Genomic DNA, 26,429 nt, shown 5'->3' with positions numbered 1-26,429 from the left:
TACGTTCGGTGGTGGCTTATCTTTTGGAAAACCAGCTCTCGACGAATGCTGATTGGTGGCTAGTGCTAGCATTTGTCAACTTATATCTTTTCAGCCTTACTCTCTCACTAATGTGCATTGAAGTTCCTGGAGCATTGGAGGTTCTCTTCTCGGTCATCGGTGGTTTGCTGGATACATGTTTAACTAATAATCCCCACTGGAAGATGATTGCAGCTCTGGGGTTCGCTGCAATCGGTGAATACATCTCGCATGCTTTAATAAATTGAATTAGAAAAAACATATATAATTAGTACTATATATACTAGAATTAAATATCACTTTGTTGTGTGCCGATGACTTATGCCGGCTCTACATCATTGTTAATAATAATTTCATTTGAGAGATCTATGATTTATTGTCCTCGCTCTCTTCTAGTTAAACGATTGGATATCAAACTTGTTCTCAACGTAACATATCCATCACTAATGGGCACTGGGGAGTAAAATAACATTAACAAACACATTTGCACTTGATACTGATTTATTCAAGACCATACAAACAAGTAATTAAATACAGAGCACCACTTTTCAGAGGTGTCATTGCAAATGAAAAAAAACAGGATACTAGAAGTTGACGTTCTAAGACATCATCGGCATTCACGAGAACAACGAACGTGTCTTATTGCGTTCCAATCGAGCTTCGCTCTGAAAAACAAAACACATGTAAGCAGAGAATTTGGAAACAGCAAACTAGCAAAGCCAAAATGTGATTTCACAATAACCTCTTTCTTCTTGCATTCTTTGTACACACCAAAATGATCCAAATTCTTCAAGACCTGAGAGTTCAATCATGAAACCGGTCAAGAGCTAAGGCATACGGAAGAAAAGGACAATTAATTTTAAGTTTAGCGTTAAAATTGACTCCCTTTTACCAATTCATCAATTAATTTTACAAAAAAAAAAAAAAAGACAATTAATTGAAAATTGACTCCCTTTTACCAACTAATGAATTAGAGTTTGTAACATAGGGTTTTGATGGTATTGTGAGATGGGTTTGTCTGATACGTTTGGTTTGAAACATAGGGTTTGATGGTATTGCTTGACTCTCTCACTGTTTCTTCATCCTCTCGGGTGACATTACATAGGCTTTGATCTGGATATCTAAATAGGAGGTTATGTCGAGCATGGAGAGGTAGGAAGAGTTTTTGAACGCACAGATGAGGGGGGGAATTTTACATTTGTGCGTTGAACTCATGTAGAATAGGTCGCGGATTATGGAGATAAACGGTGTGATGTTACTGCCTCCACTCACCATCACCAGAGATTCATGTCTGTTCTCAAACAAACAAATTAAAAAAAAACAGAGCATTAACGTTACTTGAGACGCAAGAAACTGAATGCTGAACTTTGGATTTAAATGAATAGTACCGTAGGAAATCAGTGGAACTAGGGCCGTAGGGTCCCTCGACTGAAACAGCGAGTCGGTCTATCTGATCAGAAGAAGATGAAGAAAGCATCTCGTAAAGCTTACTGGACCATTTTCCATGTTTCTTGATCATAACACTTAACGTCTCTGGTTCGAGTTTGCTACTTGAAATTATCGTAAATGGATGCCACTGAAGCTTCGAAACACTCGGTATGTTCACTGTAATTAAGTGATCATATATACTCGTATAAACAAAATTTAAAGATTAATATATATATATCGAATATATTGGATTACCTGGTTTCCCACAGTAAATGGATTTACCGAGCTTGGCACGAATGGAGGTTAACCAGATTTTCTTATAGGTCGAAGTTGGCATCATAATCCAAATAACCATAGTTCCCATCAAAATCACCAACATCAAGAGTTTAATAGTCACCTTCTCAATCACTTTTCTATTCATTTCTTCTAACCAGATTCCAAGAAATAAGAGAGACAAAAAAAAAAAAAAAAAAATGGAGACTGCAATGTTGTAAAAATAGTAAAATCGAAAAAATTGTTGGACTGGTGGAAGAGTCCAAGTAACGTGTGTCATGTTCATCTGATGTCAACGCCATACTATAACCAGGTGAATAAAGCAGGTCGTTGAGTATTGTGGTTCAGGTCTCTTTGGGTCTTTATTGGCTATATCGGCGAACTTGTTGTTATTGGGCTCACTTTAAGACCCACAACAAATAGCAGATTGCTAAAAGACAAGAGAAAAACTAGGGTATGGTATGTAGTTGTTGGTATATAATCTAACGTCATAATCAATAAGAAAAATTAGTTATAAAACAGCATGTATATAAGTTGATTCAACTGTAATTTCATTATCCAGCTCATGTTCAACAATCCATTACAAAAAATAAATAAAAATAAAGAGTAATTGTGAAAACCAGAAATACCTAGCTTCAGTCCCAAGCAAAATAGCAGCGACTAGTAATTAGCTGGATTATTATTGCATGGACTTGGTCTTATTGATAGACTCAACCTTCCCGTCGTTGCCTCCAAGCAACAGATACTTATCTTTCCTTGTAAGTTCAGTGCATTCGAATCCCAAAACTCCACTTATCACCTTCTGAACGTAATTGGCCACTTCAAAAGGAGTCTTGCCGCCCCCGTTTACCGTCATTTCTTGGGGCAAACGGTCCAAGAAAGTGGCCTCGTAGCTAGGTCGAGGGTTCATAAAGAAGAAGTAGGGATCCCAGAATTTCACACCTCTCACTGTCGTCCCGTTGAACATCCCTTGCTTGCAGTTCATGGCCACAGGCACGATCCGGTCGCTCAGCTCCGCGAATAGAGCACTGAATCTTAGTAAATATGGTTCTCTACACGTCGTTCCTTCGGGACAGATCACCAAATCACCTGTTGCAAGAAGTTAAAAAGAGTTACAATGATAATTGTGTGCGTAGAATAAGAGAGAAATATCTATTTTCCTTTCAGAACAGAGATAATAATGAAACCAGAGATGCTCTGTTTCTGATTTACCAATATTCGAAACCAAAGGTATTTATTTGTTTCCACATGTGTGACCAATATATGGAGTCTAGGTCCTCTCTTCATTTCAGATTTTAGGGTCCGTGAGATAATATGAAACCAATCATAAGTAGCAAAACAGAGACACTCTGCTTTTCTAGCTACAATGGTAAGTGAGAGCATGGAATGGAACATACCTTTCTCGAGGAGTTGTCTCATGCGGGCTGCATCAGCGACACGGTCTCGGGTCAGAGCAACGGCAGGAATGGGTGAGAGCATCAGGGAGAGTCGAGAGACACTGTAAGTGACACATGTGATCTTACGGCCGAGAGCAATGGCAACGATTATGGGGTCAAGGGCGGTGCGGTGGTTGAGGACGTAGAGGTTTCCAGGTTTGCCAGGAGAAGGAGGTGGAGGACGGTTGCCACGGATCGTGAGGTGAATGCCAAGGATCTCGTAGGTGTACCGGACAAAGCGTTCAGGTAAAGGGAGGTTAAAGTAGACGCGGAAGATTGAGAGAAGGAAGCCAAAAGGAAGCCAAAGGTAGATGATTATTGCGTTCAACGGCGTCGGACGTTGGACTAGACGGCCATCGTGGAAGATTATGCGGTTCTTGAGACGCTCAATGGGGACTGTTGTGGCTGATTTGGTCTCGTGCACCATGTAACCTTCCTGTTAAGATATTATTATTAATCATTTTGTAATTGAAAATTGCAGGGTTCACAGAAAAAATTGAGAGAAATTACATGTTGTTGAGATATGGATTGGTAGATTGATTCATTAAATGGACAGTCCAACTTATGTGGGATGTTAGCTGGTGATAGGTTGGAAGCATTTATGAAAACTACTATGCTTGAATATTATTCTATTCTATTCTATTATCTACTTTTTGTCACTGCCAGTGAATTCAAATATGCATATATTATATGAGTTTTATAACTTACAAATTACTGTTCTACTAAAACATCATATTGTATTCTAATTTATAAGACTAATTGTTCAAGATTTTGTTGATGCGTTTTATGATACTAGACAATGCATACAAAGTAAATAAATCATGTGAAGGCTGTATGGAAAATTCAATACTATATTTTCCCTTTGATCATGTGAAACCTCTCCACCGCATTTATAAACCTTACTGCATTTATTTGTCTATGAATAGTATACATCAGTACGTTTTATGCTCTCTTCTTTACTAAATTAATAATAACCACCACCTAAATCATGTTTAAAAAGATTCAAGAAAACGAAAAATTTTAAAGCATTTGGATATGCTAATCAAACCAGAGAGAGAGAGAGAGATACCTTGCAGATGGACATGAAATCGTGATCGGAGGTCCGGTCACCGAGGCCAAGATCCGGCGATTCTTGGCCGAACTCTTTCAAGATGGCTAATCTCTTCAAATCAGCAACAAGAACGCCAGGCTTCTTCACAAACCCTGTGGCTTTCATCGTTTTGGGGTTAACTTCGATCTCAGTTCCCAAAACTCGATCTGCTCCCAAAAAATCCTTGATGAATGGCTCAACCATCACTATGGGATTCGCAGTGACCACCACTTTCCTCTTACATTTATCAAACACCTCGAAACTGTCCTTCCTCACATCCGCCGCGTAAAACCTAAAAACAATCAAAAACGTCAAAATCTGATACTCCAAATACAAAGATAGACGAATTCAGAAGATGGTGGTACCGTGGAAGAACGGCGCGAGAGACGAGTTCGATGGTCTTGATCTTGATACCGGCGAAGGAGATGTAGATGAGGATTTGGATTCCGAGAGATTCGGAGACGAAGAGGTAAGCGATGATGACGAATGGGAGGGACAGAAGAAGGATCAGGCCACGGAAGAGACTACCAGCTTCAATGGCGACGAGCATGAAGTAAGGGAAGGAGCTTCTTGAGAGAAGCAGAGTCCCGTCAAGATCCGCGGCGACCGAGTCATACTCTCCACCTCTACACTCACTTATCGGAGGAAAGCTTCGGCTCTTCTTCGCCGGAGACATGTTTCTTGCGCCGAGTCCTTCTCCCTCGCTCTGATAATGGCGGTTGAGAGTAGTAAGTAAAACAGAGGAATTATTAGGGAAGAAAGAGAGGGAAGGGGTCTTTGGGGGTTTTAAATGCGCCTTCTTTCCCAGTCGCTCAACTGATATAACTTATCGTTCCAATTAATACTGCCTTTTCTTTTCTTTTTTCTTTTTACGGATTTGTCCATTAAGCTTTTATTTTTAACAAAACTAACCTTATATCTGAGTATTATTTATCTCCATGACAAGTAGAAAATACCACATCACCATCAAGAAAAAGGTTTCTAATGGCATAAAATATTCAAGAAATTAAAAGGTTTCAATTTACACCTCTTTTCTGATATATTATATTTCATATGAGTGATATAATTCATATATTTAATTTTAAATGTTAGTATTTATTAGATGATAAAATTTGGTGAATATATATGTGTGTAAAAACATAAATAAATATACGCGGTTTGGATTATTTATTATTTAGTTGTTGTTGGGGTTGAATTTGACATGAAAGAAAAGTAGTTTAGTAGCTCACCTAAATGGAAGGCTGTATAATTTAATTGAGCGAGTTATTAGGAATAGTTGGCTATGACGTTCATATGTATCCCAAGTCCCAACTATACGTGAAACATTAAAGTCGACGGCCGCCTGACCAAGTTCATAGCTCAAAATGACATTTTATTCACTAGCATGTATGTATGTCTATCCCCACTAGACATGAATGGTAACAGTTTTTATGGGTTTGTAATCGTAACGTACGCACACTCATACGATACGTGCTTGAGATATACTATATACCGATAAGCACATGCACGCAATTACTTCTTACTTCAGTTATATAGAGATTTTTTTACAGTATTTACAAGCAGATAACAATTAGTTTATGAATCATCATAACATAAAGTAGAAAGTGTGGCAGTGGGTAATCCACTTTGACGAGTTTCTTTCTAGAATTAAATTTAAAAAGTAGGAATGTTTTCTCTCGACTTTGGGTTGGCTATCTATCGTAACAAACTAATAAGAAACCTTTTGCCACACTACGCTCCGCTCGATAATAGATAGCACAATTTGATGAATGCAAAAGAGGACCTATACGTATGGGCTATTTGTTATTGGGCTAAATTCAGTCACCCGTCTAAATTTGGTTAAGCCGAAGCCCGAACCATAGCTTTTCGTTAAACGGGAACAAACACAGCAAATAACCGAGATCAAATTAATTTTGCAAAGATCAACCACAGCAAATAACCGAGAAAGAAGACGCAAAAAGACAAATCCATTTTTTTAAAAATAAACACAGGACCAGATCTCAAATAATACACCAAACGAAGAGTAATAATAATAAAGCAACGGTGAAATTATAATAGAAAAATAAATTAATTAATCAGCTTCTGGTCTTGAATGGAATGGCTCTGATGACAAGTTGGTGGTAAAGAGCCGCAAGAGCTGCTCCGATGAATGGTCCAACCCAGAAGATCCACTGCAATAAACCAAACAACAACAAAAAAATATATCAAAATCAACCAAAATCGGGAAATAAAATATTAAAACAGATCATGTATGTATGTGGTGCGTGGGGAGAGACTCACGTGGTCGTCCCAAGCGTGGTCCTTGTTGTAGATGATTGCAGCTCCAAGACTCCTAGCTGGGTTAATACCAGTTCCGGTGATTGGAATCGTCGCCAAGTGAACCAAGAACACAGCGAACCCTATTGGCAGTGGTGCCAAAATCTACAAAATAGTAATCTCATTCTCAACCCTCCCCCTCCAAAAGAGAATATTCATTCAATTACAGTAAAACGGTAAGGGTATTCGGGAAATTTACAGGAACGTGGGAGTCACGCGCGCTTCTCTTGGCGTCAGTGGCGGAGAAGACGGTGTAGACAAGGACGAAGGTGCCGATGATCTCAGCGCCGAGTCCAGAGCCCTTGGTGTAGCCGTGAGCGACGGTGTTGGCTCCGCCGCCGAGGGTTTGGTAAGGGTTTGGCTGGAAGCCTTTGACAACTCCAGCGCCGCAGATGGCTCCCAGACATTGCATCACGATGTAGAAGACTGCTCTCGTCAATGACAGTTTACGAGCTAAGAACAGACCGAACGTCACCGCTGGGTTTATGTGCCCACCTGAATTACACACATATCTTAGAATCAACTCTTAAAATCCTAATCTCTTTGTTTGTTTTTTACTGTGAATGGAATATTGAAAGCAGAGCATGCATGAAAAGACCAATAATACTTGTGTGTGTTAAAGGAAGGGTATGATACCAGAGATTCCAGCAGTACAGTAGACGAGGGCAAAGATCATTCCACCGAAAGCCCAAGCAATGCCTTGGATCCCAACAGAGGCGCACATGTTTGGAGCTCTCTTCACTCCCATCACCGTCAACACTGTGATGTAAAGAAACAGGAAGGTGGCTATGAACTCGGCGATTCCGGCTCTGTAGAAGGACCAAGAACTCAGCTCGCCTGGCTCGAAAAATGGCGCTGGAGGTGGCTCCTTGTAGTCCTTGTCGGTCTGAGCCGACGTGCCAATGGGTTGCCTCTCTGGGAACTTGTTCGCTCCAACTCGAACATCCTCTTCTTTCCCTTCCATCTCTCTCTCAGCTTTCTTTCTTTCTTTCTAGAATGGATAGTGAGTGGCTCGGAAGGAGAAAGAGTGGGTTTCTTTTTTTTATAGAGGAGAGATAATAATTGAGAAAAAGCAAAGTCTAACGTCTCGAAAATATGAATTTATCTGTTAAAAATATTAAAAGAGAAAAACAGAGAATCAAGCAATAATGGATAACGATGATATATACTTATTAATAGTATAATGGAGGACTTGATGATTTATAATCATGTAAACAAACCCCCACGCTAATAATTCTCTTGGCTACTAATACTAACATGTTTGAGCTACTTTATTTCTTTAGAAATAATTATAGCAATGTTCTTTACTTTATTTTCTCTGAGTTGTCTTATCTCTTGAGGTATTTTTTTCTTTGCCAACAAAGAATAAAAGGGTCCCTGTTTGCCTTTGGACAGTATAGGTGTCACATTCCTAAAGGCCGAAGCCAGTTTAAAGTTTTAGATACCGTTACCAAGACAAAAAAAATAAAAACCAATTAACTCTTTTTTAAACCAAGTTTCGACTTTTTTTGGACGACAAAAAAGAAAAAAAAGTTGGAAACTTGGTTAAAAAAAAGGGTTAATTGCTTTTTGACTAGCCGACGAATAAAAACAAAAGTTACTTCCGACCGTTGGAGGGAAAAAAGAAAAAAGGTGAACAAGTGTGTGGGTGGAAAGCGACTCTCGCTTTATTATAAAAACTCGTATTCACTCTCTCGTCTGGAATACTGTGTGCCTGGTCTATTATTATTACCTGTACAACATATCTACATAGTGACTAACATAATAAAAATAGTGACTACTATAAAGTATTTAAAGTTCAAAAGTCGAAAGCATGCATTACACACATATATATATATATATATATATATATATATATATATCTATCTTAACATTTTTGAAGTACATTTTATACTAAAATCTAATTTAGATTATAACTTTTTATTTTGTAATATTTGCATAATCAAACTCTTGCCATTTGAATAAATAACAAAACTTAAAGTAAATTTTGTAATTAAACTACAAGCAAATCTCAAAATTGGAAATAAATATTTATTACATCAAAAAAAATTCCTAAAATATCTCTCTAATAATTTGAATCTCTCTCCAATATATTTATATAATCTTATTTATTTTCCATTTATATTATTACATAAAAAATATTTATAATAAAAATACAAAAAAAAATTCACACATTTTGAAATTTAAATTTTTGAAAAAGAACGTATATAACTCAATTGATAAAGGGAAAATGTTTATATAAGAGTTCAAAATCATTATAAATATGACTAATATGTTTCCAAGTACAAATGAGCATGCAATTTGGTTTCTTAGGCATCCAAATTAAAAAATTTATTCTGTTTAATCTGTTTATATATTTAAGAAAATTAAATTTTTTAAAAAGTTTCAAAATATTATAAATTTTAATTTCTTAGAATGGTTTAAAATATTATATAAACTCTTACTAATGCCGTAATTTTTCTAACATTTAATTGAAAGTATTATTAATATTTTAACTCTAATTTTTAAAAATATAATAATATTGTAAATAAATATGATTGGATGGATTTGAGTTTACATAAATAGGATTATATTTTTCTTACGGGTTGTCTATAATAAAATATTTTTTACGAGTTAAGTTAAAATATAATTTTTTTTACAACAAAATTATTACGTGGTGTACTGCGAGTTTTACAAAAAAATCATAAAAGTATGTAAAATTAAATGAAATAAACACGTATAAAACTAGACTATATAAACCAAATACAAAAATGATCAACCAAACAAATTTATTAAATTATGGATCCGTGGTTTACCACGGGTTAAATGCTAGTATATTATATAATTGGAGATTAGTTTCCATTTGCGGGGCACTGAACAACAGCTCATCTTTGCTTTTCTGTGATCACCATTCACATGTTCGCTTCCCTTTGCTGCTCCCACTTCCTTATTTTGTATTCTCAATCCATACAGCAACCAAACAAGACAAATACTTTTCTTTTTATCAAATGCTACTATATAAATCATGTACAGTACAAGTAAAATATGGGATGGGATGATCCCTAAGCTTATTATATGTGTTGTTGTTTCGTGTTTTCTTTCTTATTGGGGCGTTCCCGACCAGAGAGCCCATTATAGTCTATAGATGAGGCGTGGACCGTATATATAAAACAAATGCTTATGACATGACATTCGCGTTGTTATCTAACATCATTAGCTATGATTAGGAATTTTTAACTGAATTTGTATGAATGTGTCTAGCTGTACTCTTGTCTTGGTTGGTACGTTCAATCAAAACAAATCAAATCAATATCTTTTTGCAACGAAGCAGATCCTCCCCCCCCCCTTTCATTGCTCCTACATGAGGGAATAATATTTCAAAAAAAATACGAATTCGTTTTGCAAAAATCCATCAAGTATAATACTGTACTGTAGTATGTTTTATTTGACAACACGCACTAGGAGACCAGCTTCTGTCATGGGCTACTAACTGACTGACTAACTGTAAAGGGGCCTCTGAATAGTCCAATTCACCGGCCTAAACTACACAAAAAGTCTTTAGCAATTTTGATTACGACGGAAAAAGGCTGCGTTTGGACCAATGGGCCTTAATTTAGGCCCAAATAACTGGAGCATGAGATCGTCTTCTTCCTGTAGAGTCCCGACAAAAGAACTGGGATTAGTCAATAAATGAGTCGGAATTGTAAGGAAGAGTAGTATTGGTAGGTGAGTGTCGCCATTGAAGGGGAGAGAAGCCCAACTTGCATTCAATGATATACTTTATCTTCCCCCTCATCATCTGTCTTCATTTATGATCTTTCCCAACCTCTTTCTTCTTCTCTCTACCAATTTCAAGATCTGGTCCTCCTCGCTCACCGGAGGAGATAAACGCAATGGATAACAAAGAGACCAAAGAACCAGCAGCAGCAGCTGCTGAGAAAGACAATGGCCCGCTGATCGAAGATGAGATCGAGAGGAGCAAAGTCGGGATCATGAGAGCTCTTTGCGACCGACAAGATCCCGCAACTAAGGTCCCTTTCTATTGTTTTCAAGAAAGTCAACTACCTAAGAAAGTCTTATTTGATAGCTAAGAATTATTTTTGTCTGAGTTTGGCAGGAGGTGGATGATCTGATGATAAGGCGGTTTCTGAGAGCGCGTGACCTCGACATTGAAAAGGCTTCAACGCTGTTTCTCAAGTACCTGACTTGGAAGAGAAGCATGCTCCCGAAAGGGCACATAGCTGAATCAGAGATTGCGAATGATCTGTCGCACAAGAAGGTGTGTATGCAGGGCCATGACAAGAAGGGTCGACCCATCGTTGTTGCCATTGGGAACAGACATAACCCTTCCAAAGGTAACCCTGAGGAGTTCAAGCGTTTTGTTGTCTACACCCTCGAGAAGATATGCGCAAGGTCAAATCACATTCTCCACCGATGATCAGTTGTAACTTAAGTTAGTGGGGATTTTATTTTATGCTAAAGATCCTAATAATAATTGTTGGTAATTGAATGTTAGAATGCCGAGAGGTGAAGAGAAGTTCGTAACCATCGGAGATCTGCAAGGATGGGGATATTCTCATTGTGACATCCGCGGCTACCTTGCTGCTCTTTCCACTCTGCAGGTTATATTCTAGTAGTAACTTCCTTTGCCTTTCATCTATTTTTATTTAAAAAAAAAAATAACAAACAAACATAATGGTTTTAGCATCTATCATCAATATTGCTACTAATTCACTTAACTCCAAAAACAGAGAATAGAATTTGGCTTCTGACTAAATAATTAATAAACCATTAGATTTGTTATTTACTAGGTTTAGAGTTGGTGATCAGTCTTTCTGTTAAGACTTGGTTTAAAAGGTTATTTTGTTATTTTTGGAGTAGGTGATCAGGTTTTGTTATTTTGGTCCTTGTGGCCACAATCTGCTCTTTTTTATTTTGTTTCTATTGAATTTTGATTCTCTTTATGGATTTTTTTTTTTTTAAAAAAGAAAGGAACTTTATAATTGTGCTCATGGTTCTGACAATGAGTAACCCCCACAAATCATATATACAGTGGAAAGCTACATTATAATTTTTAACAAATTGAAAATTTAATAAATAAATTAAAACATGGTTTGTTCCAGGATTGTTACCCAGAGAGACTAGGGAAACTCTATATAGTTCATGCCCCCTACGTTTTCATGACTGCATGGAAGGTCATTTACCCCTTTATTGACGCCAACACAAAGAAAAAGGTAACTTTAAAATTGTTACACTACTCTGTTTTTCTTTTTTTTTTTGTTGGGGGAAGAGATTTAATTTGTTACTCTGTTGTTGTTTGTATTTTGTAATCCCGACAGATTGTTTTCGTGGAGAACAAGAAACTCACCCCAACTCTGCTTCAAGACATAGACGAAAGCCAACTCCCCGACATCTACGGAGGCAAATTACCACTTGTTCCTATCCAGGAGACCTAGTTCTTTTGGTTCCCACGCGGCCCACCTCTATCCCCTCCCAATTTATTCACTATTCTTTTTTCATTTGATATAAAATGAAAAAAAACAAAACAAACTTATCGAGTGTTGCCAAATGCCAACATTTATATTTACTGTCAGAAAAAAAACTAAAGATATATAAATATCGAAAACAAACTTTAAATTTCATGTAATCCCAATATCTTTCTATATATAAAATTACTACACTATAAGCTTGCTCTTGCTCTTCCCTGCCAATCTAATACCAATTTGTTCAACTAACCGAAACAATATAAAAAAAAGGCTGCTACATGAATCATTTTAACACGTTGAGATAATCCATAAAACAAGTCTTTACTAACAATTTTCAATCTTACAAGAAGAAAAAAAGCACTCATCGATCCACTTACACAAGGTGTTTGTTCATCAGAACATGCGTGGGCGATTATAACCAAGGGAAGGAGCTCCATGATCTTTGAGTTTGGCTTTGGTCTCTCTTAGATAAGCCCTAGTGATCTCCACGCTTAGATCCGGGTTCCTCTGCACAAATGTCTCGTATTTCATGGGAACAACCACTTCTTCCATATGTTTTACAATATGGTTGATGGCCGCTTCTTTCAAGAGTGTATCACAAGGCACACTGGCGAGCTCTAAGGTGTCTAGGACGTTCCTCGAGCTCAGAGATGCAATGAAATGGTTTCTGCATACCTCTTGCAGATATGAAATGTCGTATTTATCAGCAGCCAGATAGAGCGCTCTGTATTGGCTGTATGGAGCTTTTAAGTTTCCGCTGTAGAGGAACTCGAGAAGAGATTTGAGTTCGTCGTGGGTCAAATCAGGGAGAGTGATTGATTCCTCGGCTGAGGTCTTGCATTCATCAGAATCTAACATGTTCCTGAAGACCTTTGATCTTGCCGCCTAGAGAAAGAAAACAAATATATCTAGGGATGTTACTTGATCCAAGCATATTTTTTTCTAAACCAGTCCATGCAAGTAAGTAAGTAAATGGATGGTAAAACATTTGTCCCATTGCACAAAGACTGCAAAGTGAATTTCACAAAACTTTGAAATTTGGTATCAGCAACTCAACAATCACTGAGAAGAGGGTCATTCTTTGTTGAGACAAGAAGAACAAGTTTGGGCAGAAAGATGAAACAAAAAGGTATAATAAAAAAGTGATAAGAAAGGAAAACATACGAGAACGGCTTTGTGAGCTGGTAAGGGTGAACCTTGGTCACCAGGATTAACAAGAACATCAGTGTGCATTTGCTCCTTGAACGTGACAACAAGACCACCGAGGAAAGCTGCCTTTTCCGCTGCTTCTGCCATTTGCTTTATTCAGCCTGTCACAATCAAAAGCTAAAGTATATTACTATATTGATTGAGATTGAATACAAAGATCAAAACTCAACCATACATGGCTGGGTTGTCAATTGCATTGAAAGGGTTCAGATTGATCTACAAACCGTAAGCGTTTTCAGAGAGTGAGAGAGAGAGAGGTTATCTTACTCACACGACACAACTATCCAAGGAAGGCATCATCTTTCAAATCTTAAAACTTAAAAAGCTTCCGCAATTTCACAACTTAAAACACAAAATTCAATCAAAGCCGCGGATCGGTGAAGATCCTTTTACTTACTGTCGGAAACAAAGACAGAGGAAACGATTCCACCAAATAAAATAAAATAAAGTAGAGGCGGCGATTCCAATTTCAAAGGATTTCTAAAGCCATTATCACACAAGAGATAAGGAAACGGAGGATGATGATCTTACTGAGTAGCGACAAGCGAGATTGTCTTCACTCAAGAGCCGTTGTAGCCTTGTAGGTGTAAGATCTCAGGCTTCTTCACTACGATGATGATCGGAGATACTCTGTGAGACTCTTTATTACCTTTTTTTTTTCTTTTTTTTCTTTTTCTTTAGTACTTTGTTTCTTCTTTACTTTTTTAGGGCAACATTAATTGTAGTATTTAAAGGGTATCTTCACAAAGTAGCAATATACTTTGTGAAGGGTATCTTCTCCTAAAATACCCTTTAAATACTACCATTAATGTTGGTCTTACTTGACTTGTGTCGTCGCCAATTAATATATGTTTTTTTAGTTATATGGTGTAGAGGAAAATAATATTCAATATAATCCATCAATTCTCAAAAGTAAAGATATATTAGGAATTCTGTTAAAGCGAAAGTGTCGTTATATTCGTTGAATATCTTAACAAACTCTTTTTATCTGATCTTAAAATATCAAATACAGTTCTGTAATATTATTATTTTTGTATATAATAAAATATGAAATAATTGTTTGTTTTCTTCCGCAAAAACCTGAAATAAAGTAATATGGCATAGTCTAGAAATTAAGCAATAATAAGTTCCTCTATAAAAATTTGTGACCTTTCCTTATAATAATAGTTGATAAATACTAGTATGATGTATTGGATATGTAAAAGAAAATATGATCATGACGACTCAGGAAAAGAACCCAAATCTATCTATTATAAAACTGTGCGAAAGTAAAGTAGCAAGAGAGGTTAAAAAGTATTTTTTAAGGCGAAGGGTGTGTATGTGCTCTCCTGGTCTTGGTTGTGTAAAAGCGTACATAAGAGATATATATATATATAGACCTAAGATGGGGGGTGTGTGTATTAACAATAAAAACTAGACGATCATCTGATACATATGTTGTTTTAAGACGCTTGAGGTTGCAAGCGAACGTGAGGGCATGGCCTCTCTGGTTCCCCTGTTGTCCATAGCGTCTTCAGGTCACCTCTCTTGTGACCCAACACGAACAAAGTACCTGACAGATATTGTCCCCAACCCATTAATTCTTACATTGTTCACACTTTTTTCAGACAGCTAGCTTTAGCTTACCCTAAACATCTTATATATGGCTACTTACCGAGTATGAATGGCACAATGTAAAGCAAAGCCGGTTGCCCATGTCCGTCCATCAAGTTTAGAGCTATGTATGTTATGAGAAGACCTGTGATTACAAGAATAGCTATTAAAAACCTATAGCTGGAATTCCTTTTTCATTTCTTCCCTGCTTGAGGGATCATACCTAGACCATAAGCAGACATTGTCCCAAGGAAGTATCCTGATTTCAGCCTCTTGTTCGCCAGCCAGTCGTATCTGTAGAATGGATTACCGTTAAACCGCATTCAACATTAGATTAAGGTACTGATCATGAATCCCTTTTATTGCAAAAAATGATAAGATGGACTACCTGAAAACATATCCCTACAGTATCTATTCCTTTTTTAAACAAGATCTTGTCTCCATTTGTCTACCTAGTGCACTCTTAAGCTGATTTCTCTGAGTGAATTTGATTCTTTCACACTCATCTATTTACTAGACTTTGTAATGTCTTATGTCCTACCCGTATGCATTTTGTTTTTGCTTTTCTTTCTGAGCACCTCTATTGGTTTGTTGTCCTGACTTACATCGATATCCGCAAGTACACATCACTTCAAGCTATTGTATACCTCTAGTGACACAGTTTAGTTGAGATCTTGATATATACTAATAAGACGAAATAGCGGAAGGGGATTGTAACAGTACAAACCTCAGTGCAAAAGTTACAAGCAGTCCTGGTAAGATTATATCACCAAATCCAATGATGCTGTAGCCACCCCAGGGATCAAACATACGTGGGATCTTTAGTAGCATTGGGATTCCATCCTCTCCGCTTCTGTCACCACGTGCTACCTATAGGTGGGAAAATGGGGAAGGACGTACAATTTCCCGAAAATATCAGTGTCGAGCAGACAGATATGTATGTGTAGTTGGAACAACTTGCATAGTCTTGTATGAATGAAAATGGTTTTCTGCAGCAAAAAGAAAATTCAGGAGGAACTTACAACAATCATCACGCTTTCACGGAACCACCATTTCGAAACAAAAACCCAGAAGATGTCATACATGAAGGCACAGCTGAGAAGAACAAACCCGACCTGTTAACATTAGAGTTCAATGAGTCATGATAACTGATACTAATTTTACAGATTGGTCTTCTACACATTGGCAGTAATGATTGTCCCGTCTACCGGCAGCAATCAAATTTTCAGTCTTCAATTCAGTGGTTCAGATTGTTAAATATTCATTAAAACAAATTTATTAGGTGCCAACTTCGTAAGCACATAGTAAGAATGTATACACTGGAAAAGTGATGGAAAGTCTATGTGACATTTTTGGTAAGGAAATGGCTATTACCTTAAGATTTGGTACACGAACAATTTGAAGAACCGTGATTATTAGTGAGATTCCCTGTCAGAAGAAAAAGCAAATTAAGCTGTGTTACCTTCTGTTATCTGTTAGACTAGGTATGTGTATGGTAGTCTTATATGGAAATTTAATAGTAAGTGGCATAGAAAAACATGAATTTAAAAAGAAGAAAGTTGTGCTTACAAGTATATCTTGCCCTATCCAAGCAAAAGAGTATTGTCGTTTAACTGCCCAAAGTACAGCAAATGCTAGGCAAAAGGGACAAACAGCCAGCGTCAAGTATGAGACAGCACCCAGGAAAGGAACTTTGACATATGATTCTCCAAAGCGGCGGAAACATCTGAAACTATAATAAATCCAACGTCAGTATCAGTTTTTGGAATAAGGAGTGTTTCTTATAGTATTCAATTCATCAGGGGATGTTGTCCATCTTAATGTTTCCATTGCTCTTTGAAAAGCAAAAAGAGGTGAAACATGCTCCTGACGGAGAAATGTTAATGAGACAAAATAAACATACCATGAGAGTAAAGCGACCAGACAGGTTTGCAGCCCCTGATAGTACCAACGAAACTTCAAAATCAGTAACAGGATGATTCAGTTACGTATTTGTATGATTTCAATTGGTCACAAGATAAAGATTCTGACCTCTACGCCACCTATGCAAAAGAGTACCACCAACACCTCTATAAACCAGAATGACATAAGCTTGTAGAGCATGATTAGGAAACAAGAAGCAACCACTACAAACAAAATTGCTGATATCACGGTGACCTCAACAACACCTCTAGAACTGGTGGTTGATAACTGCAAAAGTTCATCTGATCCGTCCTGCAGTTTCAAAACAATAACAAACGGATGAGGGCACTTTTCCTTAGCTACCAAAATTTTCAAACAACATGGTGGATGCCCAAAGTATAAAGTTGTACGAAATTCTGAGCCAGCAAGCACCTTTAGCAGCTTGTCTTGCTCAATAGCTTCTTCCTTGACGGTCCACGCAGACCAATAAGAAGCACATAAAATGGTACCGACAGCCATAAGCCATAGAAAGACCTCAGCCACATCAACTGCTGGACGTTTCGGCGAGTAGAGCTGCAGAGTGACTGAACAAATATAGTCAACACCAACTTAAAGAAAGAGAGCGAGAGATGCCAAACTATGTTAAGATATGGTAAAATACAAGAAAGAAGAATGTCTGCTCAAGTACAATTGGATGCATACAAAGAATTACCTGTACTAGTTTTGACTACGGTCTCCAGACTTCTACCAGCATCAACGGGCAGCATAACAACAGGAATAGTTATATCTAAAACATTTTCGCCCTTCTCGCAGACCATCTTGAAAAGATCTGCAAAGAAAATAACCAGAGTTCTGTTTGTTTGGGAAATAAATAGTATCACCTCTGCAGAGACTACTAGAGGAGTAATATTTACAAGAAAAGGCTTCAGTGAGTTACCAGTACTGTTGTTTATTATAAGGATGGCTGAGGCACCAGCTGCTTCAGCTATCTTAGTTTTGGCGGTAAAACTGCATTTACCACGGTGAACAAGAATGACCTCTCCTGTAAGCTACAGAAAGAAAATGAACCCGGAATTACACAGGTGACCAAGAAGAAGGACGAGTAAAAAAAAAAAGGCAAAGTAAAAAATGGCAACCTTGTTTTTGGGTGTGGTGCAACAATCAGGAGGGTCTGCAATAGCAAGTTTGATGAGAGTAGCATGCTTCTCCTTTGATTCCAATGTTGGGCCAAACCTAGCACCAACACCAACAAACTCCATGGATTCCGTCCCATTAACTCGAGTTGGGACTTTCACCTGTCCATGAAATTGGGCTCTAGTTAAGTTGGAAGATGGCATGACAGGGAGACTCTATAGGCTCAATGCAAAAGATAAGTGTTCCACCAGATCTATCATATCCAATTTCTTCACACACGCAATTCGCTCCATAATTATATCTTAACAAGAAGCTAGCAGCATATAATACTAAGAGTCCATGCGACTAAAAGCGATGGAGTTTGGGTATAGCTACTCTCCCAGTTCTCAAGTGTCGAAAAATCTGAATGACTATCAAATCTCACAAAAGTTCCTCTAGAGTTTGCAAAAAAATACCAAAATTTCACTTATATGCTGGTGGCAATAGTAATAGATATAGAGGACCAGGAAACCTTAGAAATAGGATACATAAAAATGAAGAAATCGACCATTAAACCCTATTAAACAATCCAAAACCTAAAGTAATTCCAAATTTCCAGAAAGTCACAAAGAGATAGTTCAAAGGGGAGGAGCTAAAAAGAAAAAAAAAAAAGACTCAGCTAATATATAACACAGATCAAAAGTGAAGAGGATCAGTTGTTATTAATCTTTACCAGTACGAAATTATTGTTGCAGCCAGGTCTCTGGGGGAGGGAATCATCGTGGTGAACTATGTCTCCAGCAGAAACGAAACTAGCACTGTACAGCAACAACCCGAAAACAAACGAGAAACAGCTGAGAGATTTCCACAAGATCATAACTGGCTCCACAGACAATCGTAAATAGGAGGAAGAAGATGAAGAAGATAAAAAGATTAGAGAGGAAAGATGGAGAAAAAAAAATGGAGGAAGGTACAAGGAACAAGAGAGAGAGAGAGGGAAAAAAAAACTCTCGTGGGAAAGAGAGAGAGAGAGATGAAAAAAGGTGGGTGTCGTTTTAGAGACAAGTAAAGCTTAAAACGCTGGTTTTGACTTTTATTTTGGGGTGCGACTCTCTCGTCCTTTGGCGCGTGGGACGCGTGTTTGATGTTTTGGTGTCTACAGTGTTTACATACAAATTTTTTTTAGACCTTTATTATTTTATTTGAATTCTTTGTCCGTACGATTTTTTTTTTCTATTTAAAAATCAAAGTGTTATCTGCTCTGCTGATAGTGATAACGGAACGGAACAAGCGTGTAGAACAAAAACATGTGGAGTAATTAATGGAAATGACACAAAACAAACATTATTAACTCGACATAGCACAATGGTTTACTTTTAAAAAACTAAAATCGCATATGATTTTTTTTTTTGTGGGAATCCTAATTTATAAATATGTCAAACACTTTATTTTTATCTGCGTTTTGTGACATTTTTTAATAAGAAAGTTAAATATATCTAATGATTGTCAGGTTGTAAATATCTCCATCAAGTGATATGATATTCTATCAAATACACACGACACAAGACAAAATTCAAGATAATAAATATTAAAGAGACATACGGGACGGTTGCACTGCGTCTCGTACATATGCCATTAAAAAGTATTTGATGATGCCATGTTGATCGATATATGTATATATATATGTTATGATTATTGATGATTTCAGGTTCGAATAAGGTTAATATACAGTTATACACTATAATATAAAGTGGGTCTTACTCAATAAATAATTTAAAAAACTAATCAAAAAATGATATGAATCGAATGGGACATTTGATTAACAAAGATAAAATATCGGTTATATTAAAACTGGCATGTGCGTGGAACATCTAACAGACAAGCTGCGCGTGGAACATGCATATTTGTACTTCAAATCCACCGATCACCGGCTACCCAAATTTTTAATTATTTTAGATATCACAAATTAAAACAATTGAATCCGTATGAACCGTACCGACAAGACCGCATGTTACAGTAATACAACCATTACATAACCCTTTATACTAATCTTAACGATCCAATGTGGTCGACCTCATACTATGATCCATGTATTGGCCAATGACTGTCTCCCACGATGATTAGCATCACATTTGGTCATTTTGTACACGCGTCGCGCTACTGATCTAATTGTCACGTACGCAAAAATCGTGGGGCCTTTGTTGGGCCATCTCTAGTAAGACAGGCCCATAGATAGTGACGCGTTCATTAATTAAGACAACGCCAAAAAGTAACACTACTGGGCGTTTTCCGAATGTGTTACCGGCAGACAGGTTCCTCGTGATAGAGCAAAACAGCAAGCATTTTGTTTTTTTTTTTAATGGGTGTTTTGCACCTAACCAAACAGAGAATGTTGTGAATTCCACTCCAGTCACACCAAATAACAAACTTTTGGTAAACACAAATACATATACTCGAGATTCAAAACACACTCAAGAGTTTCGTTGGAGCCACTCTTGAATGGCCGAACGAAGGGCGTGGTTAGGGACAAGGTTATTGTGGGCGAGCCTAAGGTTCGTCATTGGTGAGGTCTCGTGACCATTGTCGAGCCATTCTCTTAAGGATTCAGCTTCATAGGTGAAGCCATCCGCCGCAACACGAGGCTCTCGCATTACTTCCTGACAAAACCCAATTAAAAAAAAAAAAACGAGCATTGACTTCTGAACATTTTCACCAGCGGTAGCCAAATATATCGAACCCAATATTGTCTAAAAATCAATCAGAAACAAAACCAAATGTGCTTTAGATAAGTTCTAGACATACTCAAGAGCAATAATGCAGATGATAACATAAAAAACATATTTGGAAATAGACATTTTGGGGGTTTCAACTCCCATTTGGTTTCGGTTTGTTATTTTTTTTTTCATTCCGATTTGTTTCACACCTGTTCACTTTTGACTTTTGGTTTGGTTTCGTTTCGGGTTCAGTTCTGGTTGTTCTGTTAAAATGCTCTTAATATGTATGAACTATGATTTACATGTGTCCTGGTCGACGTACCTGTGAGATAGGACAAATGAAATATGAGGGAGGCTGGCGTGCAACGGATTCTTCATTGGAGAATCCAGAAGGAATTCCATGGCGACGAGTGTAACTCTGCAGAAGCAATAGAATCTCCGAACAGACTGAGCTCGCTGCATCTTTCTCAGCCGAGACCTTGCTGAGTTCTTCCTCTGTTCCTTTTCTACGTCTTGCTTCTTCTTCATATAACCTCATGAAGTTTTGTCCTACAGAGCAAGCTTCTTCCTTCTCCTTCTTCACTTTCTCTAGCTCCTCCCTTCTTCTCTTTCCCATCTCCTCTGTTTCTTTCCTCTGCCTCACCTGTCAAAACAACTTTTTAATATGGTGATTATATAACTTCTACTTTCTGCATTAAGTCTAAGAAGATTGATCACCTCGTCTTCATATAGCTGCATCAAGTTCTTGCTTATCGAGCACGCTTCTTCCTTCTCCTTCTTTATCTTCTCGAGCTCTTCCTCTTGTCTCTTTATAGACTCCTCCATCTCTTTCCTCTGTCTCAGCTGTTCGTTGTACAGCTGCATACCTAATTTGCAAAAAAATCCAGTGAAATCTCTAATTGTCTAAAAGAAAACATTCAGTTCTGTTTCTGACAGTACCGTCTTGAACAATGACTCTCACTTCTTCGATCTCCTTCTTAGTTTTCTCGTGTTCGTCTTTCTCTTTTCCCAACATCTCTTCAGCTTCAACTCTGCGTCTCAGTTCCTCATTGTATAGCTTTCTTCCATTCAGAATGATGATAAGCGCATCATCCCTCTCTTGTTTAGTCTTTTCCACCATTTTCCTCTGTTTTGCTAAGGCTTCTTTACCATCTTTTCTTAGCTTCACCTCTTCATTGTACATGGCCTCGTATTCTCTTGCCTATAAAGTAAAAAGAAGCAAGTCTAAGCAAAAAGACACATTTTCAATGTCTTAGATTATGGATTTGTGCAGGTTTTTTACACTCCGAATGGCCTCAACCGCAGCATTTTCAGCTTTAAATCGCCTGACACATTCTTCATATGCTTCTCTTTTCGATTCCTCAACTTCCATAAGTGCTTGCTTAAGCTGTCTATACAGTTGATCATTCCTGTCGCTTTCCTGCAACATAACATAGAGCTTTCATTCACTCAGTAATAGACACAGAAACACAACATGATATATTGGTTGTACGTCTTTTGCGTAAACAAATCGTTTATGCATCTTAATAAACAATACCAACAATGTATAGACCGTACAGATTGATCCTCTGATGCGGTTGGCTCTAACATGTCTCTGTCTCTCCTTGTGTCAATGTAAGCTACAATTGCAGATACCAATTCTGCAGAGCATTTCGGTGAAGCAGAGGAAGAAAGCTTCAGTTTCAATTGTCCAACTTCGGCTGCTGTTTCATCCACCTGGACCTGGTCTTCAAGATTAGCTTCCCTGAGTAATAAATATTCAGAGACAATCAGGAAATTTCCTCAAAGACAAGCCACAGAACATATAACTTATATATGGGATATAAGTAAGGAGAGTGAAAACTCTTACTTTGTGTAGATGAGATGTCCATTGCACATAAACATAACCTCGCATGAGCTAGGCGCGTGTTGGTACACGTACTTTGCTTTTCTGGATTTGAGATCGAACATCTTCCTGCCATTTTCAGCAAGTCAATACGAGTGAACGTTTTGGTGAGATTCAAAGTTTTCACAGATTTCCTATACGTACTCAGAATAATGATGATCTGATGCAGCTCCCATGACAAGCTTTTTGATTTTGCTCTCATGGATGAGTTCTAATATCCCTTGCTTCACATCGTTCATCTCTATACATGATATGTAAATATCGTCCTCATTCACCTATGATTATAATGAATCCAATATAGTGTATCAATGGGAAATCTTTTGCATAACAATCATCCTAATTAGAAATCAAGAATCAGGGCAATCACAACCATCGTCCATCTCAAAGCAAGAACTAAAAGAACTTAACAATATAAGAGTGCAACAGATTAATACCCCTTCTTGTTGACAAAGATCAAAATAGTCATGTAATGTCTCGTACATGATAGCCTCCAATTCTTCAAGCTTGCGAGCTAACATATCAAAAGCAACAACAAAAATTCTGAATCATCTTCCTAGGCTTAAACAAACATTAACAAATGGCATACATCGCACCATGAGAAATTAGATATATCTCAATCTTTAGTCGGTTGGGGATTGAAATAATGACGATTACCAGCAGGAGAAGCAGTTTTTGGCTGATAAACATGGAGAATGCAGACTTTCTTAGCCCCTAAGTTCTTCAAAGCCCAAAGCAGAGTTGATCTACTCTCCCTGACATCATTCTTCACTGCAACATGAACAACATCACTGCCCATGGCCATGAGTTCCGCCATTGATGTTCTTTCTTTCGTCTTTGTATTCTATCTTTCTTCTCTCCTAAATAAATGAAAAGGTCGAAACAGAGAAGAATCTAACAGAAAGAAACTAACAGTGGTTAGTGGCGACCCTCAATGTTCTTTTTGTTGACCGTTTCAGGTTCTGTAAAGTGACCACAGTAAAGTCAACGGTGGCAATCAGAACAGAAGTCAGTGCATAAAAAAAATACCAAAACGAGAAACGGCACTTTCAGTGAATAAAAGACATTTTTATTTACTTTTTCATAAACACATTCAATGAATCACAATACGGTCAACATCATATACATCCTAAGACGACTCATCGATATATGGATGCTGTTGCAACCAGTCTCTAATAGCTGAACGAAGAACAAGATTCGGGGTGAGATTGTCATTCTCGAGCCTAAGGTTTGTCATTGGTGATTTTTCACCTCCGTGACGGAGCCACCTTCTGAACTCCTCTACTTCGTAGGTGTGACCATCGGCTGCAACATGAGGATTACGCATAATCTCCTACATAAAAGAGCAATGGCAATGAATTAACTTTGGACAACAAATCTTAAATGGAAAACTAGTTTTAAACAACATGTATGTATCTTAGAAAACTAATGTTGAGATATTGAGCAGAAGCCAAGTCAATATAAATATGGTTTCTAGATGGAGTCATGGAGGGTATAAGTACCTTTGAAATGGGACAGAGGAAGCATTGGGGAGGCTCGTCGGAAAGAGACCACTGCAACGGGGATGATGGTGAAAGTGATGATACGGCGTTCTCCAGGTTTAGATGTATCAAAAGCTCTTCAGTTGTCTTGATAGCTTCGTCTCGCTCTTTCTGGATCAATTCTAACAGACGACAGTCAGTATAATGCTGTTCTTCGTGTTCTTTTTGGACCCTTTTCATATCTTCAATTTCATCTTTCGCTCTGTTTAGTTCCGCCTCCGCTTCTCTTCTACGGATTACTTCTTCATTGTACAATATCTGAGTGACACCAAAAGAATTTGAGAGAGCCCCCTCCCTTTCATTCCTCATCTTATCGCGTTGCTCCTTTTCTCTCTTTAGTTCTTCAATTTCTAATCTCCGTCTCTGCTCCTCGTAATACGTCGTCTCAAACCCACTAGCCTGTTTAATTGAACCGTCACAATTTTTGAACAAATAAGTATCGCCTACACTGCAGATATAATACACCAGCACAAGGATCTAACATGGTTAACTTGACATTACAATGGCGGTTTAAGACATGCGGCGCAGGAGATAAACAAATTTGGGATAACAAGGAGAGGTGTTAGATCTATATCAATCAATCACAATTTCATTTCTTTATATCTTCTCCAATGGTTTTAAGAGGTTTTCCGCAATTTTCAAAATTCCAAATTCATAAGAAAAAAATCCTTCAAAATGCTATATGCTAGCCAAAGTGGGGTTTACGTACCGATCGTTCTTCAGATGAGGAAAAGGGATGTGGCTCAGTGACACGTTCAGCTCTTCTTGTGCCCCCATATGGTAACATATCAGTATCAAGGCTATGAATGCTGCTTGAGGATTCAGAGTAGGAGTAGTACGATGATCCCGCAAGCTCAAACCTTCCTTCCCTGATTAACAAAGAATATTTTCTATAAACCGTACAATTATTCAAAACATGCTGAAGTATATAATCCTCCATCTCACCTCGTTTGGATGAGGTTGCCATTACATACAAGCCATATTTTACAGCAATGAGGTGCGTGTCGAATCACATACTCAGTATTCGTAGATGTGATTTGAACCATGCCCCTGCATCATTAAAGACAAGTAACTAGAGTGAACATTTACTTATTCACAGAGTCATCTTTGCTAGCATCACACAGATTATTGCAGAACAGAGGTAATTGTTTAACTGCATTGACACAGAATGATTCTCAAGATACGTACTCAGAGTAATGGGAATCAGCGGTTGCTCCCATGATAAGCTTCTTAATATTGTTTTGATAGATAAGTTCCACTATCCATTCCCCCACATTATTTGCTGAAAAATATGACATTTCCACATCTTGTTCAATAACCTGCAATTTTTATAATATTGCAGATGAATACATAGTACGCGTTCTCAACTCTTATAGATTCAATTCTAATCGAATTTTTTTTGCTGTAAAACAAATGAAGCTAGTCATTTGGGAGCACTCACTCCTTCATCTATGCAGATATCATGGTACTTGAGAAGGCTCTCATTTATACTTGTCTGTTCGGACTCCTGGATTGCATCGATCTCACTTTGTTCCAGCCCACTTGCTGGACACAAACAATGAAACAAAAGACCAAACACTATTAGGAAAAGAAAAGAAGGAAACTCACATAGCATGTATGACTTCATTTAAGAACACAAGCTTGACCTTCCTCAATAAGCAGGAATCATCAGTGGCTTGGTAAAACATCACACAGACACATAAACACACATACAGAGACCGAGCTGCAACCATTTGAATCCCTAACTTACTTCCTATGAAAAATTAAGAATCTTAGGAATCACCAAAGTATAACTTGATCACCAATGAAACAAGATACAGAACAAGGTTGAAGAAACAATAATTTATTATATTAGCTGCAATCATTTGCCTCATTTGATCAAAGTTTCCCTTTTATGTGCGTGATCCATAACTAATCAAGATACTTGATGAGTTCTATCAAACCAGAGAGATATATAACAAAATATAACATGGTCGATTAATACGTTCCTGATCAAAGAAGTTTCTTGGCACCAAATGAGAAAAGAAAAGGAGAAGCGATGATTTACATGAAGGGGTCATGGAAATCAGGTGGTGAACGTGAAGAAGGTGGAGCTTTTTGACTCGGAGAGTACTCAATGCCCATAGCAAAGTCGATCTACTTTCACCAACGTCTTGGCTTACTGCAACATATACGGGATCGTCATTCAAAGCCTTTGCCATGGTGTGTTCTCCACTTTTCTCTATAGATTGATTAAAATTCTCTCTTTTCCAAAACAAACAAGATAATACAAAAAAAAACAAACAAGACTACAGAGACATTAATATATACTGTATGTAGATTGGTCGCATTACCAACTAATTACGAAGATGTTTCCGACCAATTTCTAAGTCAATTATATTTAAATTCAGATAAAAATGGGTTGAAAGGTGATTAGAAGGAAAGATAAGATCTAAAGAGATAATAACAT

At 37.6% G+C, this 26,429-nt stretch overlaps 8 protein-coding genes across 11 annotated transcripts; 1 reads left to right on the top strand and 7 right to left on the bottom strand.

Annotated features, from left to right (window-relative positions):
- Positions 1-535: 535 nt before the first annotated feature.
- LOC111832573 (probable ferric reduction oxidase 1) lies at positions 536-1,867 on the bottom strand. The gene is made up of 5 exons (XM_023789808.1): positions 1,702-1,867; positions 1,407-1,623; positions 1,215-1,309; positions 761-814; positions 536-683 (listed from the first exon to the last, which is right to left on the bottom strand). The coding sequence occupies exons 1-5, from the start codon at positions 1,865-1,867 to the stop codon at positions 658-660; spliced, it is 558 nt and encodes a 185-aa protein (XP_023645576.1). The 3' UTR covers positions 536-657.
- A 359-nt stretch (positions 1,868-2,226) lies between these two features.
- Positions 2,227-5,067, bottom strand: LOC17899022 (glycerol-3-phosphate 2-O-acyltransferase 4). The gene is made up of 4 exons (XM_006307246.2): positions 4,611-5,067; positions 4,225-4,537; positions 3,117-3,591; positions 2,227-2,808 (listed from the first exon to the last, which is right to left on the bottom strand). The coding sequence occupies exons 1-4, from the start codon at positions 4,919-4,921 to the stop codon at positions 2,399-2,401; spliced, it is 1,509 nt and encodes a 502-aa protein (XP_006307308.1). The 5' UTR covers positions 4,922-5,067; the 3' UTR covers positions 2,227-2,398.
- A 1,062-nt stretch (positions 5,068-6,129) lies between these two features.
- Positions 6,130-7,617, bottom strand: LOC17897210 (aquaporin PIP1-3). Its single transcript, XM_006304009.2, has 4 exons — positions 7,198-7,617; positions 6,761-7,056; positions 6,526-6,666; positions 6,130-6,416 (listed from the first exon to the last, which is right to left on the bottom strand). The coding sequence occupies exons 1-4, from the start codon at positions 7,523-7,525 to the stop codon at positions 6,321-6,323; spliced, it is 861 nt and encodes a 286-aa protein (XP_006304071.1). The 5' UTR covers positions 7,526-7,617; the 3' UTR covers positions 6,130-6,320.
- A 2,637-nt stretch (positions 7,618-10,254) lies between these two features.
- On the top strand, positions 10,255-12,147 carry LOC17900398 (phosphatidylinositol transfer protein 3). The gene is made up of 5 exons (XM_006304061.2): positions 10,255-10,571; positions 10,658-10,953; positions 11,057-11,162; positions 11,664-11,774; positions 11,880-12,147. Exons 1-5 carry the CDS (start codon positions 10,434-10,436, stop codon positions 11,994-11,996), a joined length of 768 nt encoding a protein of 255 aa, XP_006304123.1. The 5' UTR covers positions 10,255-10,433; the 3' UTR covers positions 11,997-12,147.
- Positions 12,148-12,286: 139 nt separating this feature from the next.
- LOC17899892 (BTB/POZ domain-containing protein At1g01640) lies at positions 12,287-13,939 on the bottom strand. The gene is made up of 3 exons (XM_006303775.2): positions 13,767-13,939; positions 13,191-13,336; positions 12,287-12,911 (listed from the first exon to the last, which is right to left on the bottom strand). Exons 2-3 carry the CDS (start codon positions 13,320-13,322, stop codon positions 12,420-12,422), a joined length of 624 nt encoding a protein of 207 aa, XP_006303837.1. The 5' UTR covers positions 13,323-13,336; positions 13,767-13,939; the 3' UTR covers positions 12,287-12,419.
- Positions 13,940-14,402: 463 nt separating this feature from the next.
- Positions 14,403-18,818, bottom strand: LOC17900573 (signal peptide peptidase-like 4). The gene is made up of 14 exons (XM_006303878.2): positions 18,577-18,818; positions 17,867-18,025; positions 17,668-17,779; positions 17,443-17,559; positions 17,163-17,314; positions 16,860-17,042; positions 16,732-16,766; positions 16,398-16,560; positions 16,203-16,256; positions 15,851-15,943; positions 15,556-15,698; positions 15,052-15,122; positions 14,890-14,973; positions 14,403-14,787 (listed from the first exon to the last, which is right to left on the bottom strand). The coding sequence occupies exons 1-14, from the start codon at positions 18,718-18,720 to the stop codon at positions 14,678-14,680; spliced, it is 1,620 nt and encodes a 539-aa protein (XP_006303940.2). The 5' UTR covers positions 18,721-18,818; the 3' UTR covers positions 14,403-14,677.
- Positions 18,819-20,225: 1,407 nt separating this feature from the next.
- LOC17898622 (putative U-box domain-containing protein 55) lies at positions 20,226-23,256 on the bottom strand. Its single transcript, XM_023789393.1, has 10 exons — positions 23,097-23,256; positions 22,877-22,953; positions 22,587-22,717; positions 22,407-22,511; positions 22,115-22,301; positions 21,840-21,977; positions 21,497-21,758; positions 21,275-21,423; positions 20,880-21,200; positions 20,226-20,500 (listed from the first exon to the last, which is right to left on the bottom strand). The coding sequence occupies exons 1-10, from the start codon at positions 23,254-23,256 to the stop codon at positions 20,315-20,317; spliced, it is 1,716 nt and encodes a 571-aa protein (XP_023645161.1). The 3' UTR covers positions 20,226-20,314.
- Positions 23,257-23,492: 236 nt separating this feature from the next.
- LOC17899712 (U-box domain-containing protein 56) lies at positions 23,493-26,281 on the bottom strand. 4 transcript variants are annotated; one of them, XM_006307509.2, is made up of 7 exons: positions 26,028-26,281; positions 25,422-25,525; positions 25,169-25,299; positions 24,926-25,030; positions 24,690-24,849; positions 23,942-24,379; positions 23,493-23,772 (listed from the first exon to the last, which is right to left on the bottom strand). In XM_006307509.2, the coding sequence occupies exons 1-7, from the start codon at positions 26,179-26,181 to the stop codon at positions 23,569-23,571; spliced, it is 1,296 nt and encodes a 431-aa protein (XP_006307571.1). In that variant the 5' UTR covers positions 26,182-26,281; the 3' UTR covers positions 23,493-23,568. The 4 variants fall into 4 exon arrangements, with proteins under 4 accessions (XP_006307571.1, XP_023645158.1, XP_023645159.1 ...); XM_023789390.1 differs by lacking the exon at positions 26,028-26,281 and adding an exon at positions 25,627-25,807; XM_023789391.1 differs by lacking the exon at positions 26,028-26,281 and adding an exon at positions 25,627-25,807 and having other exon boundaries at positions 25,422-25,521.
- Positions 26,282-26,429: the final 148 nt, after the last annotated feature.

Source organism: Capsella rubella, unplaced genomic scaffold, assembly GCF_000375325.1.
Source record: "Capsella rubella cultivar Monte Gargano unplaced genomic scaffold, Caprub1_0 scaffold_1, whole genome shotgun sequence".
Taxonomy (NCBI): domain Eukaryota; kingdom Viridiplantae; phylum Streptophyta; class Magnoliopsida; order Brassicales; family Brassicaceae; genus Capsella; species Capsella rubella.
The sequence above is the reverse complement of the archived record's forward strand: the minus strand, read 5'-3'. Positions and strand labels throughout refer to the sequence as shown.